Consider the following 21957-nt stretch of genomic DNA (forward strand, 5'->3'; position numbering starts at 1 on the left):
TTTTATAATTGTGATTTTTTAAATGTAGAGGCAGGATGTTTCTAAAGTGGAGAAAATTAAAACTAAAAAATTTACTCTCTGCGTGCACAAATGCAGAACATTTTGTGTTTTGCCCGTTGTCAAATGTAGCTACTTATTTTTGCTTAAAGGTGAGCTCAGAGGGAATAGAAGCCTCATTTTATCTTCCCTAATAAATTGAGCCGTGTCAGCAAAATCTGCCAGAAGACTGTCTTTTATTATTTTAATCAGTTCTGTTCAGCCTTGGAAAAAGAAAAATTAAGCATTGTGGATGTCCTTATGACCCCTGATTTCTGGGAAAGAACTGGCCCTTGAGAGGTCAGCGAAATCATTAGGTTTGTGCGCCTCCTAGGTGTCATGTGTGGTGACTGGCCTTGGGCAGATGCTCAGTAAACAGCCTGGTACCTAGCCCTGCCTCACCTCAGCAGGATGAGTGACACTGTGTGAAGGTAGCAGCCACCTTCACAGCCACCTCATGTTCAACATTTTAACAAAGGAGCAGAACTAGAAGTTCCTAAATTACTGAACCAGGGGGTGTTCCGTGCTACAAACCCGGTGACTTGGCCAGAATGGAGGTTTTGATTTAAGGAGCTGCTCATTTCAGAGATTCGTCCTGGCTTCAGCAGTTTCTTGGTAACCAATCTCAGGAAACAGTGAGAAAGAGATGGGTGCTTCTCACACCATCTGATGAAAGAAGGGACAAGCAGAGAGGCCTGAAAACCCCTGATGCTCCTGAAATGCTACAAACTCAGTAGTAAAGCCCTTTATCCTCAGTAACAGTTGGCTGCAGCATTGCTTTTGAAGAACTGCAAACACTCATCATTCATCTTTACACTTCTAAGTGTATCCTTTCTTTATTCCCAGTGGTTTCAGAGCACAGTGAGCAAAGAGGACTCTATGCCCGAAACATTGAAAAGTCTCATATTCCCAAATTTTGAACCTTTGCACAAATTTCATACAAATTTTCTCAAGGAAATTGAGCAGCGACTAGCCCTGTGGTGAGTAAAGTTATGGTTAATAATTATATTTCACCCCCACCTTTCTCCTCTTTCTATTTCCAATGTTATTTTTATGTTGTTGCTTATAAGCAGCAGTCATGAGAAAAGATAAGAGCAAGAAACTGGCTTACGACAAGCCTAACTGAAAATGTTCAGTTAGATTCCACATGTATTTAGAGTACATCCTGAATTTATTTCCCTTTCGTTTATAGTTCTTCAAGATGCATGTTTTTGTACGAAAATTAAATGAATGTCACAAAGTAAAGGTAGCAGTTACTTCTGGGAGGACAATGTGGGTTAAATAAGTCCTGTATATGAGGGACATTAGGAGTGTTGGTAATATTTCACTGGTGCTTGTTTTATACTCATTTGTTAAGTATCTGTATGTCTCATGATGGAGTTTTCTGTATTATATTTTACGTTATTTAAAAGTGCTTTGAAAAGAACAGAATGCTATGCATCACACAAACACTCTGTTACCTTGAATCCCACTCCTAAGTGTTTAACTTAAGGATACATTCTAACATGTGAAATGACATATGACAAAGGTATTTGTGGCAGGATTAAAAGATTAGAAAGGAAGAAGTAAGATTTCCAGTCAAGATGGTGGCATAGGCAGACATAACTTGCCTCTTCGCACAACCACATCAAAATTACAACTAAAACACTCAGAACCATCATGAATCAAGTTGAATGGAAGTCTGACAACTACGGAATTAAAGAAACCACATCCATCCTGACTGGTAGGAGGGGCACAGATGTGGAACTCACCCACTTGTGGTGGATAAAAATTTGGGAGGGATCTCTCAGAAGCAAGCAGGCCCAGCCCCACACCAGGCTCCCCAGCCCAGAGTTCCAGTGTCAGAAAGATAAGTCCCCACAACTTCTGGCCACAAAAACCAGTGGGTATTGAGTTGGTGGAATTCCTAGAGCCCCAAGCAGTTCCCCTTAACCCACACACAGACTCACCTACTCAGACTCACTTCCTCTGAGCTCCAGCAGCGGGGTGGCAGCTTGAAGGGCACAAGACCCATATTGGGAAAGGCTGAATTGTCTGGGATCTGGGTGAACAGAGGCTATTGTCCCTTTTCTGAGATCTCCCCACACAGAGACACAGAGCTGGCAGGCTGGTGCAACATTCGAGATCCCATCAACCTGCCTAACACTGTTGGACTCTCCTTGGAGATCCCCAGAGACTACACCCCATCCAACTTATAGGCCCATCCAAACTGCTTTTCCATATGAATGGCAGGTCTTGATTCATGCTTCACAGCTTCCTATATCCTATCAAACCAGCAACAGCTGGCCTCAGTGAGCCCCAGGCCAGGAACTAGCAGCAGCCAGATTAGATTCACAGTTTGACTTCGCCTGGGAACCTCCTAGCCAAGCAAGAGTAGTAGCCTTCTCAGATTGCTTTACAGCTCAGCATGGGTGGCCCCAGGCAAAACACAGCGGGGCTGACCTTGTCAACACCATCTGGGAAATCTAAGAACCAGTGTACCCAATAGCCAGCTACAGACCATTTCAGAGCACCACCACCCTGCGCCTGCACAGCTGATCCTCTATGGAGGGTGAACATTGGTGGAAAGTGGTCACAGCCAATCCTTACAGCTGACTTGCCTGGGAAAATCCCTCCTATTTATCTGCCAACGGCAACCAAGTTGCTCAACTACAAGAGGAGGGTGTACTCAGCCAACACAAAGGGCGCACCTCGAGTACCCAGCTTAAGTCATAGGGGAGGCTGTGCCACTGGACCCCACAGGACACCTACTACATTAAGCCACACTACCAAAACACAGAGTCAAAGCAGGTCTACCTAGTACATAGAAACAAACACAGGGAGGCTGCCAAAGTGAGGAGACAAAGAAACATGGCCCAAATGAAATAACAGATCCAAACTCCAGAAAAAGGGCTAAATGAAATGGAGATAAGCAATATATCAGATGCAGAGTTCAAAACACTGGTTATAAAGATGCTCAAGGACCTTAGTGAGGACCTCAGCAGCATAAAAAAAGATCCAGTCAGAAACGAAGGATTCACTAATGAAATGAAGAACTAGCTGAAGGGAAACAACAGTAGTGTGGATGAAGCTGAGCATCACATCAATGATTTGGAACATAAGGAAGCAAAAAACAACCAATGAGAACAGCAAGAAGAAAAAGGAATCCAAAAAAATGAGGACAGTATAAGCAGCCTCTGGGACAACTTCAAGAGGTCCCACATTGCATCATAGGGGTGCCAGAGGGAGAAGAGAAAGAGCAAGAAACTGGAAATCTATTTGAAAAAATAATGAAAGAAAACTTTCCTAATTTGGTGAAGGAAATAGACATACAAGTTCAGGAAGCACAGAGAGTCCCAATCAAATTGGATCCAAAGAGGACCACACCAAGACACATCATAATTAAAATGTCAAATTTTAAAAATAAAGAGAGAATCTTACAATCAGCAAGAGAAAGGCTGAGAGCTATCTACAAAGAAGTTCTCATAAGATTGTCAGCTGATTTCTGAACAAAAGTTTTGCAGGCAAGAAGGGGCTGGCAAGAAGTATTCAAAGTTATAAAAAGCAACAACCTTCATCCAAGATTACTCTACCCAGCAAAGCTTTCATTTAGAATGGAAGGACAGATAAAGTGCTTCCCAGACATGGTAAAGCTAAAGGAATTCACCATCACCAAGCCCTTATTATATGAAATGTTAAAGCGACTTATTTAAGAAAAAGATCAAAACTATGAACATTAAAATGACAACAAACTCACAACTATCAACAACTGAATCTAAAAAATAAAAACAAAAGCAAACTAAGCAAATAACAAGAACAGGAACAGAATCATAGGCATGGTAATAATTTGGAGGGTTACCACCTCGGAAGGGGAAGCGGGAGAATGGGGGAAAAGGTGCAGGTATCAAGAAGCATAATTGGGAGGAACAAAATAGATAGGGGGATGTTAAGAATATATTAAGAATAGTATAGGAAAGGGAGAAGCCAAAGAACTTACATACATGACCCATGTACATGAACTAAGGGGGAGAGGACGTTGCTGGAGAGATTGGGAGGTACCAGGTGGAGGAGGGCAAAGGGGGGGAAAATTGGGACAACCGTAACAGCATAATCAATAAAATATACATTAAAAAAAGAAAGAAAATAATACAATAATTAATAAATAGTAATAGAAAAATAAGAAAGGAAATGTGGAAAAGATAAAAATAAAATAAAAGATTAGAAATGACCTAAATGTCCATGAATAGCAGGTTGGTTAAAAATAATGTTATATCACTTCTATTAAGCCAAGTAAACATCAATCTGGGAGACTGTTGTGGCACAGAAAATCAGGAAAACACACAAAGACTATTGTGTGCTGTAGATTGCAAAATCTCTGATATATCCTTAGCTAAAATGGAAACTTTTTGAGAAAAATTCTTATGCAGTTTGTTAAGACAAACATTATGCGTAGACACGTGGGGAGCTAACTGTTTACTGAACACACATTTTAAAAAATGCCAGGAGAAAAGTAGTAGAACAGTTCTACCACAGTTTGGCAGAAATGGAACCCATTGTATGCTTATGCTGTATCCTCACTGCAGGTGAGAACTTGGTTGAAAGTGGTCCCCAGGGCATTAGTGACTAGGACCTGAAGGAGCCAGGGTGAGGTTGTCTTACTCCAGGTGATACCCTAGATCATGGAATTCAAGCATCAGCTTAACAGGTTACCAGAACTGCTCCCCTGTGCTATGAAGCAAATGTGTTCAGGCATCCAGCTTCATTTGTTCTTTATACCTGGAGATAATTCTGTGCATTTCTCTATCCTGAGATAGAAAGTTTAGAGGCTTGACTAAGATGCCCCAGGGAGGAGAGTACAACCAGGATCAAGAAATAATAAGTACTGCGCCAGCCTCACTGAACATAGGGAAAGAGTGAAAATGCCACTTTAGAGTCTTACTCTAGGTTGGTGCTCTGAATATAAAAGAAATACCACTTTTCAAAATTAGAAAAAAAATCTACAAAATCTAACTTTATTTTACCTTCCCGAGATTGTTTACCAGGAAACTTCTGGTTGTGTTTTGCCATGTTGCCTCATCATTCCTACAAATTTGATTGATGCTTCCATAATGGAGTCAAAGACATTATGTACAGCTCAGGAGAAATCAATCAACAGTTTGTTTTCTGGCCAGTAAGATATATGTTAATATAGTTTTAATGTTCCCATTGACTCAAAGCATCCTCTTTTTTAAAAAAATTATTTCAAACATTTACAGTTTTCACTTTAAAAGTAAGATAGCTGGTAAAAAAAAAAAAAATTGAAAAACATTATACTGACCCTTTACCCCATATACAGACATCATCAGCCTTTGATATTTGCTGTTAGGTAATTAGGTAAAAAAAAAAAAATACAACAAACTTAAAACTATTATTTCTTTCCAAAAGAAACAAAATTGAGGTATTCTATTTAACAGATGTGTGATCTCCATCCAAAAATGGTTTTTCTGTTAATTAACAGTCTTGCTACATGCTGTTCTGGTCCTTTGCTTCTAAAGCAGATCTTCATTTGAGCATATGTTCATTAAACTGACAGTGTTCCTTCATAATCATTAAGGTAGCAAAATAATATTGAATTTCAACTCTAATTGAAAAAAAAGTAAAAATTAGCAAATAAAAAATTATTAAGGTTGCCATAGAAACACACTACAGCTACCACCAGACCACACAGAGGATATGATGCTGGAAGGACCTCTAGGAGATGCTCAAGAGCATCTGGCACAGCAGCTAAGCCAGTTGGCCTTCTAGCCACAGCCCCACTGCCTGCATGGGAAAACTGGGTTCCCTGTCCATGCTTTGAAGGACCAACAGTTGCCCCTGCTTCTCCAAATTAGGATAAATTTCTCACCAACTCTACATAGAGTTGGGTGCCAGACTCCTCCCCAGCTGAGTCCACCTTAGAGGAAGCGATATAGTTCAACGGCAGCACAAGACATTCCTAAACATTCTACAGGAAACCCACAAACTATGATCCCTCCCAGCCTGCTCACTGGGCTCTGCTCACCACCAGGTAGGCTCCCACCCCAGTCCCAGCAGCAGATTCCACACCTTATCATGATGTTTCCTTTCCCTACCTCCACCTCCCCTCATCCTCAAGAGAACAGGGAAATTGAGGCAATGTAACCCCAGAACCTGACATGCAAACCACAGGGGCTTGAGCTCCATCAGAACAAAGGGCCCTTAAGAGTTACCAATGGCTTCATTGTCACAGCCAATGCTACCCCCTTGACATTAAAAATACTCATTAATGCTGTAAGAATTAATGACCACTTTTGTTTAGCCCTTGAACGAGCATATTTTCAACTTTTCCAACCCAACATCATAAGTTATCATATTTAATATAAATTGTCAACATCCCAACATTTCACATCTGGTTGTGTGTCAGATTGCTACAGGTATTAGATGAGCAACATCATTATTGAAGATAAAAGGCAGCACGTGAGCTGCAGAAACACAGGCAAGAATGAATGACCTGTGGGTTGAAACACATGGTTACCGACCATAGATTTGAGGACAGAGAAAGCTTGGGGTATATACCTGTGTACACTGTAGGCTCAGAGTATCTTGTGCTGTTGTCACTATATCAGGTTTAGTCCACATGGCAGTTGATTTAAGTAATGTTGGGAAGGTCACATATAGGAAATGTCATCAATTGACAGTACCTGGCAGCCCAGCATGGTGGCTTTAGCTAGCCCTTGCCACCAAAGAGAACTTTGGAGGGCTGTATTTCATTCTAGAAACAAATGCCATATCCTTGAATGTATCCATGACAATAAATCTTTAGCATCTGGATTTTATCTATGAAAGAATATCCAATTGCTTAAAAAACAGCTGCTGTCATTTCTTTCCAAAGAATTTTCAGTATAATATCTTTCAAAGATCTATAATTTCATCCATGTTTTATATGAAGATACCAGAAAGCATATAAAAGACAAAGCCAGAGAAAGCAGAGTGTCTAGGAGCAGCTCAATTGACATGACCTTCAGTAGCCTTGCAAGAGTGGACCCAAAACAAATTGATGACGTTTATCAAGAATAAATGTAAAACTCTGCCATTAAGTTTAACTAACCAATCCTTTGAATGCATAATGAGGAAGACCTGGCTAGACACGGATTCAAGGCAAAAAGGCTGAATGTTAGTAAGTTTAGTATGAGCCCATAGAATAACATGGAAATAAACCATTGTCTGTATCTGTAGCTATCAACATTGGCTTCTCATTAGAGAAGCCACCTGGTAGCTTAGAGACTCTTGCCATCCAGGCAGAACCCCAGACCGGTTATATCAGAATCTCTGAAAGGTGAGACCTAATTATCAGTGGTTACTAATGCTTCCCAGGTGATTCCAATGTGTAGCAAAGGTCAAGAACTTTTACCTTAGACGGCCACATTAGAAGGAGAACAGCACATGGAAAACAATTGCTCCGTGAAACATCAAGATTCAGAGCTCCTTCAAAATACTCTACCCAATTCTGAGTTTCATATTTGAAATGGTATAATAAAAGAATTAAAAAATTTTTAAATGATTGTGGGGACTATGGACATTTGGTTTAGAAGAGAGAAGTTTTTTAAAAATAGGATGATTCTCTTCAGCTTGATCATATGAAAAAGGGAGTACATGTCTTTCCAGTGGTACCAGAGGACAAAATTTAAACAAAGGATTGACTTTCCAAAGAGGCACATTGTGTCTGAATATAGAAAAGGATTTCCTAACACAAAGTACATCTTAGCAATTAGAAGCTGCCTTATGAGGTAATAAGCTTTTCCACCTTGAGGTTCTTGGTAGTGCGTCAGGGTCACCTGGGGTTGGGAGATGGGGGAGTTTTGGGAAAATACAGATTTCCAGGCCACATATAGCCTTCCTGAATCAGAACATTGGGGTGATCCAGAAATTTGTTTTTTAAAGAGTGTTTCTTGAGATAACTATGATGAATACCTTTGCTGTAGCAACTGATGTGGAGTGCCCCAGACAAACCTGAGATTCTATGATTTCTTAATTTGCATTTTCATTACAACTCTTGTTTCTTCTACAAACAATGAATGAATGCATGAGTGGTTAGGGGACTGAATGCAAGAGTGTCAGGCTTTGCCCACTGGGACCTGCGTTCTCAGAAGAGGAGGCAGGCATATAGGGGAAGGGGGACCAGGACCTCTCATGAATGTGTCTGCCATGTCCAATGTAGTCACAGAGTGTCACCAGTTCTGCTTTGGAGGACATGTGGGCCATTAATGCCTGCATAAAAGAGGCAACCTGTGAGCGAATATATTCTACGAAAAGGATAGATACAAGGAAGTTAACCAAGAAAGGAGTTCACAGTGAGTTACTGACTGACAAACTCTATATGTGTGTGCGTGTGTATGTATATATACATAGAGAGTCCAGCAGAAGTAACGCCTGCTTGAGTGTGGTTGGTAGGGTGATAATATTGGTATAATAATTTATAGTTTTAATTTGAACATTTCACCTAAAATGTCATATGGTATGCTTGAGTGTGATATTGTTATGTTACAGAATTACATGCTTATGATTTTGTAATAAAAGAGTTTATAATAAAGAGGGGCGTTATTTGTGCCAGACCCTGTATCTGTTTGTACTATGACATGAGAAACATGGGTTGGCCCATGTAGGTTTGGATGGTTGTGATCCGCGCTCCCCATCACACCACCACCTGAGGTCTGTGTCTCTCTGTCCATGGCCCTTGCAGAGTTTCATTTCCTCATCTGTCAAACATGCAGTGTAGCTTCCACCTCATACAGTTCTTACATGAACTGAATAAAGGAGACAGTGTTTGTAAAGGGCCCGGTCTTCTGCCCTGCACATAGAAAAGGGGGTGGAGGGAAGCTGATTGTTTTTAAAAACAAACTTTTATTTTGAAATCATTTTAGACTTAGAGGAAAGTTGCCAAGGCAGTAGTTTCTGCACGTCCCCACCCATACTGTTCTACTAATGTCAGTCTCTAACATCATGCACATTCATCAAAACTAAGAAACCAGAGTTGGTACATCACTATAAACTCCAGACTTTGTAAGGTGATATTTCAAATTATTAATTAGTGGAAAGAAATCTGAAGCTTACTATGCACCTAAAGTCCCCCAAATTTCACGCTTAAATGACAGCAACCATGCTTTTCTTTTGAGCCCTACATTGGGTTGTTATAATTTCCCATCAACAATGGGAAATTATAGGGAAGATGTATTACCAGGAAGTTTTCCTAAATGATTAGGCTGAACATCAGCTCAGTAAACACACCTGCCCCTATCCAAATCTTACGTTTTCCTAAGTGAACACACTTGAAAAAAGGATGGATCATTTCATCCTGGCCAAAGCCCAAGTTTCTGTTTCTTCAAAAGCAAAAAAAAAAACCAGCTTTGATGACTTCTGAAAACATGAAGAATGCTTATCCTTTTGAAAGGAAAGCAAGGACGTTTTACTCAGCTGTTCAAATGCATTCAGAGAAGCCACTTCAGACTTTGGCGTTCAGGCAGGAGTCCCAAATACCAGCCCTGAAATGACTTGCAGGCACTGAGCACAAACTAGCCAAATCATTCCCCAGAAATGGATGCAGACCTGCTCTGGTACAGGATGCCTTAGCAGATTCCGCAGTGTACAAAACTCGGCTTGCAGCTGGCAGGGAGCTGGGATCCAGGAAAGAGTCATGAAAAGAGGCATTCTGATAGGCAGTAGGCACACACCATTTCCAAGACTGATCAACTGCATTTTTTTTTTCCCGGAGAAACTTGAGGTAGTTTACTTGGAAGGAGTATAGAAATCTAGCCAGGAGGACTGGGAAGACTGGAAGTCAAGATGTCAGTGAGTAGACACATCGGGGCTCACGGGATAGAGAAGGGAAGGGGAAGTCTTTAGAGCTTTGAGCCCAGTCTATTGGAAGGATGGTCATGAAATGAAGAAAGCAGTTTAAGAAGAAAGGAAGAGGCAAAACAAAGGGAAGAAAGCTTGCTTTGCGGTACATCCATTTTTAAGGGCTCTGTAATGTAGTCCTGTAGACAGTTGAAAATGCTCATTTGAGCCTTGGGAGAGAGAGCAGTTGCAGTGGTACAGATTTTGGAAGTTATTTACAAGAAGAATCAAATCTTTAAGTAAGAATGCTGAAACTAAAGAGAGCCAGGTGTATCAAATATATCTTTTTGGCAACTTTCCATAAAGGTAGCTTATGGCAGAGCAAGAGCCAGCACAGACAATGGAAGAAGCTGGCAGAGAGTTGAAAAAGGAAAAAGCAAAAGCACACGGGTAGAGGGTCCAAGAGAAGGGCATGTCTTGGAGAGTGATGACTGGAGAGCAGAGGTGGCTTCAGGAAGGCGTTACCTGGTGTGCAGAGTAGGCTCAAGTCAGAAGGGAGTTCTTCAGGGAGGAGAGGTGAGAGGGGCATCCTTGTGGGATCAGAGGTCCCTCTAGAGCAAAAGGAGGCTTTTCTTTCAGGACTGTGACACTCTTGCAGGTTGATCAGGAAGTTTATAGGTGGAGTGTTTTTGTCTCACTATGATACTCTCCAGTGGCTGAAGTGGAGTAGAGATGATGGAGTGGTCAGAAAATTGTTTCATCCCCATCCCCCCCTAAAAAAGTAGAACATTTTTATATTAGCACCAGTAAACCATCATAGGACAAAAATAAATTAAATATTTTTCTCAAAAAAATTAAACATAGAATTACCATATGACCCGGTAATCCCACTCCTAGATAGGTATCCAAAAGAATAAAACAAGGGACTCAAACAGGTACTTGTACATCCGTGTCCCTAGAGCATTATTCACAATAACCAAAAACTATAGGAAACCCAGATGCCCACTGCCATGTGAATAGATTTTTAAAAAGTGGGATAGCACACACTAGAATATCATTCAGCCTTAGAAAGGAAGGATATTCTGACGCATGCCACAACATGGATGAACATTGAAGACATTAAATTAAGTGAAATAAGCCAGGCATCAAAGGACAAATATTGTATGATTCCACGTATATGGGATTCCTACAGTAGTTAAATTAATTCGTAGAGATAGAAAATAGAATGGTAGTTGACAGAGGCCGGGGAGGGTAAGGGTGAGTTACTTTTCAAGGTATTTGGAGTTTTAGTTTGGGAAGATGGAAAAGTTTTGGAGTTAGTTGGTGGTGGTGGATGCCTAACAATGTGAATGTGCTTAAGGTCATTGAGCTATACACTTAAAAATGACTAAGACAATAAATTACATACATTTATAATACATAACCAGGGACGTCAAAACAGTGCCTTGCACCACAGAGCCTGGACAGTGCAGTGACTGTGTGTGGGGCACCAAGCGAGAGCTGCCCTGAAAGAACTCATTTGAAGCTCAGGGCAGTGGCAGGCGGGCCTCAGGGGGCCGTGTGCTTGTTCATCAAACCACTTCCATTCGGCCCCAGTCAGTGTTGGCAGTCAGGCCTTGATCGGGTAAACTGAACTGGGAGCCTCTGTTTAAAGCTAAAACCATCCTTACACTGAGGAGAGAATTCAGCTTTTCCCAGCTTATTGATTCAGACTCTGTTGGGGGTGGGTGGGGTTTACCAGGTGCCTTTTTCATCTGAGTGCACGCCTTACAGATGCTTACATTTCACTTTTTATCTTGTTCCTCAGTGCAGGCTCTTTTCATCTGTTATTGTTTTATTGCCCAACAGTCTGGGAGGTCTCAGGGCTTTACACACAGCAGATGGGAAGTGAAACAGCCTTTTTACCTTTCAAAAGTGACCTATTAAGTGGGTATTTGGGGCAACCATCCTAGTTGGTGACATGTTGCAATTTTTCACGACATGTCACCAACTAGGGAAAAACCTTTGATGTTAAAACTCATTGCCTTCTCTGGCCTATGTTTCAGTTAGGATTGTTATGGGAAATGCTAGAAAGGAGCTCTGTGGTGGGGCAGCCTGTTTTCGAGAGCTTGTTGCATGCACCTTGAGGTTCCTGTAAGCAGGGCAGGCTGGGATACTGCTATTCTTAGAGGCCCCTGGGGTCTCCTGTAGTCACCACCACCCGGTCTCCTCCACTCTCCAGAAGGGTAGCTACACCTTAAATCAGAAGCAGTTTCTCGCCACATCCTCTGTCAAACCAGCAGTGTCCCCTTGTGGTTGAGACAGGTATCGAACCAGGCCCAAGCACACATCGTGTTTTGCTTGTGTGTACACATTCACTCCACCCCTCCCCTCAATCCTGAGAGAGCACCACCACATGGGCTTCATCTCTGCATTACTAGGAAGGAGAGGTGGGACCCGGCCCCATACTTTTGAAAGGTTGCTAATTGTGATTGCCACACAGTGCAGGCTTTGCCCATGCAGATAGTTTATTTGATATAAGAGCTTTGGTCCCCCTGCAGTTGTTCTTTGAAACTGCTTCCCATATCTACATAAGGAAAGTATCTGGTTTCTGTATTATTTTGTTATTGTTCAAGATCAAAATATTTGTAAATGTGGATTGACTGTGGAGAATCCCTTGGCATTTTTCAAAATAATTACTGCCACAGTGTGGAGGTCTCCTATGTTACCATAGTACATTTATTTACATGGGACAATGAAAACTTTTTTACTTCTTTTAATGTAAAATCAGCTTCAGTGCCTTTTCTCATGGAACATTTCTGTGTGACCTGTCCCACTGCCTTATAGAACGTAACCAGTCCCAATGTCCCCACAGCCATGATTTCAGTCAGGAACAGAGAATCAGTTAGAACACTGTGACTGGAATCCCAAGTCACTCCTTAATCTGGCAAAGCCAATTAATCACATTGATTTTTCTACCTGGAAAACTGAGTTAGCCTAGTTCAGAAGCCATGATTCCTCCCTCCCCTTTCCCACCTCTAATCTCCATCTCTCCTCTGAATTCCCACTGATCACTTTTCACCTGGAATCTCAGTTTCTTACATTCATGTCTCACCCCACAGCCAAGACTATGGATTTCTCCTGGGAAAACCATTCCTGAGCCACTTAGTCAAGGTTGGAACTCAGAATGATGTTTACTTGGTTGATTAATAAATGATTTCTTGTTTATAAACTGCATCACAGTTCTTATTAGGGCAAATTTTTATTGTGGTTGTCAATCCTTTTATGCCTTATCTTCCTCAAAGATTTTGAGACATTTAGAGTTTGAAAACAATGTAAGTAAATAATAAACAAGGACACCTAATGCTGTCCTGTCAGATGTAGTAACCACTAGCCACTTGTAGCAATTTAAATTTAACATAATTTAAGTTAAAATAAAAATTCATTTTCTCGGTAACACTAGAAACATTTCAAGGGCTTATTAGCCGCATGTGGTGAGTGGCTACTGTTTTGGATAGCAAATTAAAAAAACGCTTCTGTCATCACAAAGTTCTTTTGGACAGCATTGAGCTAAAGAATAAAGAAGGAATAGCACTCAGTGCCATGATGAACACAGGGCCTGCCACACAGTAACTGCTCAAAATACTTACAAAACAAATGCATGAAAATGTTTTGGTTTCCTCCAAGGTAAATCCTGAAGAGTTTTAAGTTTACTATTGTGGCGTTTCAAAGGCTCAAAACAGGGGGCCTGGCTAGTAAGGTTGGACAGTGCTTTGAGACATCTAAAATCATATTCACATGCAAAATTAATGGCATAACTATTAATAATAAACTACCCCTCATGGCTTTAGGCCTAACATTTAGAGGGAAAGAACTCCAAGAAGCAGCCTCATTTTTCTTTGTAATATGAGAAGAACTTCATGACTCCCCGGAAACCTCAGCCGTATGCACCTGCAAGCTTATGCCACTCATACCAAACCATACACAGGCTGTGTGGATGCGATGAGGTTGTGACACTCTTCCTTCTGTTACACATTTGGGGTTTTGGTGGCAGGCGCCATCTCAGCACTTCAAAACCTTAAGCAGTGGCCTGTGAATTTGCACTGTCAGTTTCAGACCTCACAGCGTTGTAAAGAAAAAGCAGGCCTTGGAGTCAGACAGCCCTTACTTCAGAGCCCATTTTCATCCTGCTTTACCACTGGGTGTCCTTGGGCAAGTCACTGAACCTAAATTTCTTTATTTGCAGAGTGGGGATAGTGACATCTTGTGTATGAAGGATGAAGGAGAGGAGTTTGTAAAGTATTTGGCACAATGTCTAGAACACGGTGGCAGCCAACACACAGCACCTAAAACCATCCCAAATACAATATTTGCAGTCCCCACCCCGGTGCAGTCCTTAAAGCTACACTCTTTCTTATAATAATGCCATCAACTGACAAAAAAGCCTGGGTTCTTTTGCTTTTCTTTTTGTTCATTTGCAGCAGGGTCCATGCAAATGCTTAGGTCAGCAAACATGGCCGGGGTGGCCAAGGTATTCTTTTAGTTTTTCAGCAAATATTTATTGCATCGCTCCTTTTTCTCACTATTCAGTGAACAAAACAAGCCACAGTTCTCATTCTCCTAGGGTTTGCATTCTGCTTACATCCTGTTCTCTGCTCTGCATCAAGGACACAGCCATAACCAGCCTGATAAGGTTAAATAGCGAAGTCTGGGGAAAGCTTGAGAGACTACTGTTTTATTTTCTACTTATGCCAGGACAGATCAGTGAGTATCTGACACTTTTCTCAGAACAGAAATCGTTGTCAGTATTCTAGAGGTGTTAAAAGAAAACCAGAGATTTAGCTCTGGAAATATGCATACAGTAAAGCACCTTGCATCTTCTTTTCAGTATCTTTTAAAGCATTTTCCTTTAAATTGTCTCATTTGACAATTAAAACAGTCTGGAATTGTCCTCATGTTTCCTCAGATGGAAAATGAAACTCTGAAAGGGAGAGTGCCTTGCCAGAAATTGTTCAGAATAAAGCTGTATAGGACTGTACCCTTTTTCTTACTTTCCCTGTCTGGAGGCCATGAATGAACCAGGGGGCTCAAGAAGTAGTTATTAACACTACCTATTCTCTGGTTTTATCTAAAGCAGTGTTTTCCAATACCCTTTACTGTACTATTGGAAATATTCTATGTCTGCATCATTCGGTATAGTTGGCAGTAGCCACATAGGGCTACTGAGTATGTGAAATATGGCTAGTTGGCTGAGGAACTGGATCTTTAAGTTTCATTTTATTCTAAGTTTAAACTAAATAACTGTATGGGGATACTGTACTGGAACAGCACAGTTTTAGAGCCTTGAAGGAGAGGCACCATGGAGTGGGCAAGACGATGGACACGATATTCCTCTCTCATTGTGACTGAAGGCGCAGCACACTATGTCCTTCACCACCCGTGGTCATGGAACTCAAGACCAGTCCTCTGAGCCCTCCACTCCCTGCTTTAGTCAGATCAGGGCTACATCTCTTGTGTAAAAGCTTTTGTTGGAAGGAGCTTTCATTGGCTGTAAAAACAAAACTGTGCACAAAGGGTTTAAATGTCCCTTCTTTCAAAGTAAATAGCAGTGAAACTCATTGGAGACAAAGCAGTGTGGTCTACCTGGAAGACAGCTTGGAAGAATACACAATAAAAGAAAGATTAGAAGGAAGTTAGGACAAGATATGTATTATGTGTATACCACATAGGGGAATCACTTGTATATTTATTAGACTTCAATGAATTTATATAAGATTTAAAATTTTAATTCAAAAGAACCTATGCACCGCAATGTTTATAACAGCATAATTTAAAATAGCCAAGTGCTGGAAGCAGCCTACGCACCCATCAGTAAATGAATGGATCAAAAAACAATGGTACATTTACACAATGGAATACTATGCAACAGAAAGAAAGAAAGAGCTACTACCCTTTGCGACAGCATGGACGGAACTGGAGAGTATCATGCTAAGTGAAATAAGCCGGGGGTAAAAGACAAATACTATATGATCTCACCTATAAGTGGAACCTAATCAATAAAACGGACACACAAGGAAAATCTAACCAGCAACATTGAAAAAAAGAGGAAACCGACAGCAACGGGAGGGAAGAAGGGAGGGGGGTAATGGGGAAAGGAAGGGGAAGGGTCAAATCGGGGAACATGCATAAAGGACCCATAGACAAAGCCAAAGTGGGGAAGGATTCAGAGGTGGGGTGGGGTGGGCAGGGGAAAGTGGTGGCGGGAAAATGGAGACAAATGTATTTGAACAATAAAAAAAAAAATTTTTCCAAGATTACACAGTTCCTAAGTGAAAAAAAGATTTAAAATTTTACATTTCTTGGTTTCAAAGGCAAGAAAGATGCTTCAGGGACACTGTGATATTCCCACTATATTCTGCCCCACCCTGCTCTCCGCTGTCCACTTAGGGTTCCAGGGATGATGGTTTTTGGTGACTGTTTTCTTGTCATATGTGACTAAAATTGCATGTTGCCAGTCATATGTGGCAGCTAGATTTTCTTGGATTATCTGCTTTATCCCTGACTTTATAGCCCCTGTGCTTTGAGAGCAAGCTTCTTTTCTTAGAAAATAAAAGTGATACTTCCAGTTGCCTGAATCACAGGTATTTTTTGGTGGAGAATACTCTCCAGGTCACTGAAGAGTTTGAAACTGCTGTTTTGCTGCATTTTAATATATGGCTCATTAACAGGACTGAATTACCCCAGGAAATAAAGATTACCCCAGGTGACCACATGGGGTCTCATCTGGGTCTTATCAAGCCTGCTCAGGAAGAAGTTATAACTTTTGCTCCTCAAATTAAGCTGGAACTGGTGTTAAACCTTAGAAGAAGAAAAGGCATCACTTTATGCAACCCAGTAGTGTAACTGATGGGCACAAGAGAGCCAAGAATGGGAAGCAGGTATATGCCAATGGTGCCAATGAACAGGATGAATCTTTTATCTGTAGCCTTCCAACAGAAACCCAAGTGCCTTGCCCAGTGAAAGAAAACAGCTCTTGCACAGACATCTTTCCCACAAGTTGGGATGTGAATTAATATTCAAATTAATGGGATTTTCCACTCTAGGGATTTCAAAGGCTATAAAAATCCATCAAAGAATGTTGAAATCCACATATATTACACGTGGATTTATATGTTATATAGCAGTCGTGCACCACATAACATTTCAGTTAACACTGGACTGCATACGGGATGATGTTCCCATAAGATTATAATGGAACTGAAAAATTACTATTGTCTAGTGATGTGGCCATCATAATGCCGTATCACAATGTATAACTCACACCTTTGTGGAGATGCTGTTGCAAACAGACCTACTGTGCTGCTGGTCTATGAAAGTGTAGCACATACCATTATGTACAAAAATTAACACTTGATAATAAATTACTATGTTATGGTATATGTGTTTACTATACTAGAGTGTAATCTTAACAAAAGTTTGCTGTAAAACAGTATGTCACGTTATACCACCAGCAGGCTCATACATCTCATGCTTACCATATCCCTTGACTGCATCATGTCTCTTGTGCTGATTCAGTGTTATGTTATTTGTACAGTAACATGCTGTACAGACTTGTAGCCTAGGAGCAGTAGGTTATACCATATGGCCCAACTGTATATGTAAGTGTACTCTGTGATTTATGTAAGTGTACTCTGTGATGTTGGCATAATGATGACATCACCTAACCACGCATTCCTCAGAATGAATTCTAGCCATTAAGTTGTGCATAATTATAATGTATTACTATGGCTAATTTGTTAGCTTTTTGAACCTAGCCATTCTCCTCACCCATATATAAATGGAAGATTTTTTTATTCATTTACTTATATATGCATTATCCTTTTACTTATGCACATACACAAACACATGTAATTATGCTTTTTTTTTTCCATTTAGAATCATAGAAACTACAGGGATGTGATATTTGTTTTGCAAATGAAGCTTCACATAGTTAAATCTATTTTCCCAGGGTCAGGGAGCACCCAGACACAAAGCCAGGTAAAAAAGTCAGCCCTCCAGCTCCCAGATACACAGTTTATTGTTGTGTTTCAGTCTAATGATATGACTCTTCATTTTGTTGGGAGAAGATGAGAGCTGCATGTTTAATGACATGCTTGGATTAACATTGGGCTACTTGAAAAACCCAGTGCATCTGTTTTTGCCTACTTTCCCTTGTAAAGAATCTCGTCTGACACTTGACCAAAGCCCAGGCCTAACATGCTGCCCTCCCAGAGCGGGACAGTGCCCTAGGAGGTGCATGTTTCAGAGTTTGGGATTGCATCACCAACAAGGTCATCAACACACTGTAAACTCAGTTTCTTTTAGGCCTCACCTTGGGGTTGGGGATGTGGATGGGGCAGCAGAGTGGTGATTTATCCTGTTGGCCTTGCCCCATTTGCGTCTAGAGTAAAAGTGTTTCCTGATAGGCAGAGCCAGAGCCCTGCCTCCCTGCACCCTGTGTAGACATGCAGACAGCCTTACTGTTGGTCAGCAGCCCTTCCAAACGACTGGTTCTTGTTCCCCTATCCTTTCCCTACTCTCTCCTGGACTGGCTGCTTTTAAGTTACAGACCAGCTCGCACAGTAGTGAATGAAGTGTTCCCAGAGGGTCCAAGACTCGGAGACTCATGAGGGGGTGTGTGAGTCTGCATGTGTGTCTGTATTTTCAACCCTGTGCTGAAATCCCATGTCATTGATCCTGGGAGTACATTAATCATGGTGCACAGGTCAGAATTTAGCACCAAGGAGGCTACTCAGCACAAGGGTTTTTAGAGTGAAATTGTCAAAGGATTTTCAGCTTTGTTGTGACATGGTGATTACAGAAACAACAAATATGTGGCCCTGTCTTCCAAATAAGGATCCTTTTCTTTTGAGGTTAACATCCGGAGGATGTTCTGGAAGAGCTATAATTACTTTTTCATGTCCTTGATAATAAAATGACATTTTAGCTCTTCACAATAAAGCAAATGCTTTGGAATTGTTGATTTGGCGGCATTAACATGTAGAGGAAGTCAAAACATGATCATATTTCTACAGGAGGCAGCAGGAGTTTCAGGTTTTGTCCCATTCCCATGGCCTAACTCGAGGGCGGGGCATGGGGGCTGGGGGGGCAGCTGATGAGATGGCTGCACTAGTTGCTTTATATTCAGAGGCCCCGGCCTGGTTTCACTATACCACCTAGAGCTGTCCCCTTTGAATTACTGATATCAGTGTCTTCCCTGCAACACAGAGGACTGATGATACTAACCCAGAGCAGTTTCTAAAATGAAAGTTAAGATGCTAAAGACAGGGAAACAGATAGTGTTCTGCTAGCAAGCTGATGCAGGAAGAATGTCCCCTTTAGTTTAGCGTTTTAACATCAGTACATTTTCTTTTGATAAATACTTGGCAAAAGAAGAAAGGAAGTGAAGTCAGTGAAGTTTGGCTTCCATCACTGCTGTACACCCCTCCCCCAGTGTCTGCCTCCCAGCACTTCATTTTCCCCTGGGTCTGGGGCATTATCTGCGAAAGGAGGAAACTGCTCACTATTAATGGAAGCCAGAGACCCCCATTTCTCCCCTTGTCCACCCAATCCAGAGGATTCTGACTAAAATAAATTATGTACTTCTAACTAACTAAAGATCTTATGTGCATTGTCAGTGGTATGACCATTTGAAAGTTTGGGGTCAATTATTTAAGTTCCAGATAATAGCTGCATTCTCACAAATCAAGTCTAAATTGTATCTTGCCTCCTTTTGATGATGTGTGGCATTTACTCAAAATCAGGTCATTCTGGCTCAGTTGCTAGGTGCTCTTTTGTTGCCCAAGCATGGGGTGCAGTGGGGAGAAGGAAGGAGGACTTTGTAGCTCCTAGGAGAGCTTCATGTGACAGTGAAGATGCAGGGGCAGAGTGGTTAAAAATAGCAGAAAGCCTCTATTTCCAGCTGGAGATCCTTTCTGCTCCCAGTGAGAGAAGAAGAGTAACCAGTAAATTCCCAACCAAACCCAGTAACACATCAGGATCAACAGAATGGCCAAATCATAAACTTCTCAACAGCAATTTGATTAATAACCATCTGTCAAAAATCCAGAGGTGCCTCAATCTGGCAACTGATAGGGTACAATAATAGTATGCAGTGATTTGCAATAGACTGAGGACTGTCTTCAGAGCAGAGCCTGGGTCTTAGTCGGATCTGTAAGCATTTTCCATTTGGGGGTAGAATTTGATTTGATGGGTGGGAATACAAGACAAATGAGTGAGGATAACTGAGATTTCTAGCTTGAGACTGGGACAGCACAGGTACATCATTAAGGAAGAAAATGTAGGAAGGGGATTTGGTTTGGGCAACAGTATAACTATGTGTGGAGTCTCTTGAGTTTTGAGATACTTGTAGGGCCATTCATGTAGAACCTTCTGGGAGGTATAAGAAATACAGTACTTGTATCAGTAGCTACAAAGAACATTTGAGTACAGATTTGACATCATGAATTGAAACTACATAGAATAGAAGGATGGCATAGGAAGAAGTAGAAAGTGAAGAGAGAAGATGACCACCGAAAGAACACAGACGGCTTAGGAGTAGCCTAAGAAAGAGTTGCAAAGAGGGCTGAAGTACTGAAGAAATCAAGCCGCCTGGAGAGAGAGGCTTCCAGAAGTTAAAGAGCAGAGAACCAGGAAGTTTGGGGCCAGCTACCCCAGAGAGGTTGGCTAGGTGCAGGAGAGATGATACCTCAATGGTTTAGGTCATTGAAAGGGTACCACAGAACTGTTTCAGGAGTGATGAGGATAGAATCCATATTTTATTTCAAAGAAGTGTGTAGTAATTACGGTAGTTGTCCAGCAATGTTTCTTTTGGCAGCCAAGAGGAAGCAGAAGGGTTGAAGAATGAACTGTACTTCCAGAGGAACAGAATGGAATAGGTTACAGAGAGGCAGAGCCAGAGGAGTCATTGAAGACTCCGGGAGGGGCTGGGGACAAAATGGACGCTCTCCCTTCTTATATTTCAGAGAAGCCTTAATTGCCTAGTAAGTCTGGGTTCACTATCTCCCCTGCAATGGAACTTATAATATATGCTCAGTTAAAACTAGTGGAATAAATGGTGTGGTATGGACAGCCAGGACCTACATGAGAAACTAGCCCCTCTGTGTCTACCTGCCCTGACTTTTCTACCACCGCCCTCCCTTCCCCACCTGGGATATTTGATGAATCAGTGATTGAATCATGAGTTCTGGCAGGATCCACCTGCTTCCGCTGAGGTGGCAGTTGTTTCTGTCTTTGCTGGAGGTGTATTAGTAATGGCATCTGTGGGGTGTAAATCACAGTCCCTCTTGACTTGTGTCACAGTGCTGTTATCCGCACTGCACACTTAATCACTTCCCAGTCATACCCATATTATTACCTCTTTATTTTTAATTAATAATCTGGGTATGACCTGAAGTCAGATTATTACCTTCCAGATCATTACCTTTTTCTTTTTAATTCATTTCTTTTATTTAAGTTGCACTCTGGCTCTCCTGAATAGTTGGTTTGAAGATATTAGCCCAGTTGATTGTTGAAAATCATGTTCTAATTGTCTCTGAGAAATTCTTTTCTTGTCATCAGTAAATTTTACAGATAAGTACTGATATCATGGTTAGGAGTACAGATTCAAACTAGACTCCTAGGCTCATATTCAAAGCTCACTGTCTCATAATAACTGGCATTAAACAAGTTATACAGTTACTTCGTGCCTCAGTTTCTTTAGCTGTTTAATGAAGGTGCTAATGGTACCTGCCACACACTGCTGCCATAAAGCCTATAATGAGCATTAAATGAGTTAATGCCTATAGTGTGCTCAGCATGGTGGACTATATTCAATAAGTACTGGATACTATTATCACTTTCTCTCTGTTCTTTAAGTCCCTGGATTATCAATATTGGCTAAATCACTAAGCTATAGGAAATAGGAATATATACCCAAATACTTGATGAAAGTGCCCACATCTTTGTCATCTGCCACCCAGCACATCTCAGGGAATGTTGGTCCCTCCTCTCCCTGCCCATCTCTGTATATGGTACACCCATCCTGCTTTCTTCTGGATCATTCTTCCCATTCTTACCTCCATGCTTGGGTCT

General features: G+C 41.3%; 1 protein-coding gene across 1 annotated transcript in view; it reads left to right on the forward strand.

The window, feature by feature from the left end:
- FARP1 (FERM, ARH/RhoGEF and pleckstrin domain protein 1) overlaps positions 1-21957 on the forward strand; it is a 400915-nt gene that overhangs the window by 347662 nt on the left and 31296 nt on the right. Inside the window, exon 16 of the mRNA XM_054574324.1 lies at positions 883-1016. Within this exon, the coding sequence (XP_054430299.1) occupies positions 883-1016 (134 nt within the window). The remainder of the gene's footprint in view (positions 1-882; positions 1017-21957) is intronic.

The sequence above is a fragment of the Pteronotus mesoamericanus genome, unplaced genomic scaffold (assembly GCF_021234165.1).
Source record: "Pteronotus mesoamericanus isolate MK-2021 breed Mesoamerican mustached bat unplaced genomic scaffold, CSHL_Meso_final contig_26, whole genome shotgun sequence".
NCBI lineage: Eukaryota > Metazoa > Chordata > Mammalia > Chiroptera > Mormoopidae > Pteronotus > Pteronotus mesoamericanus.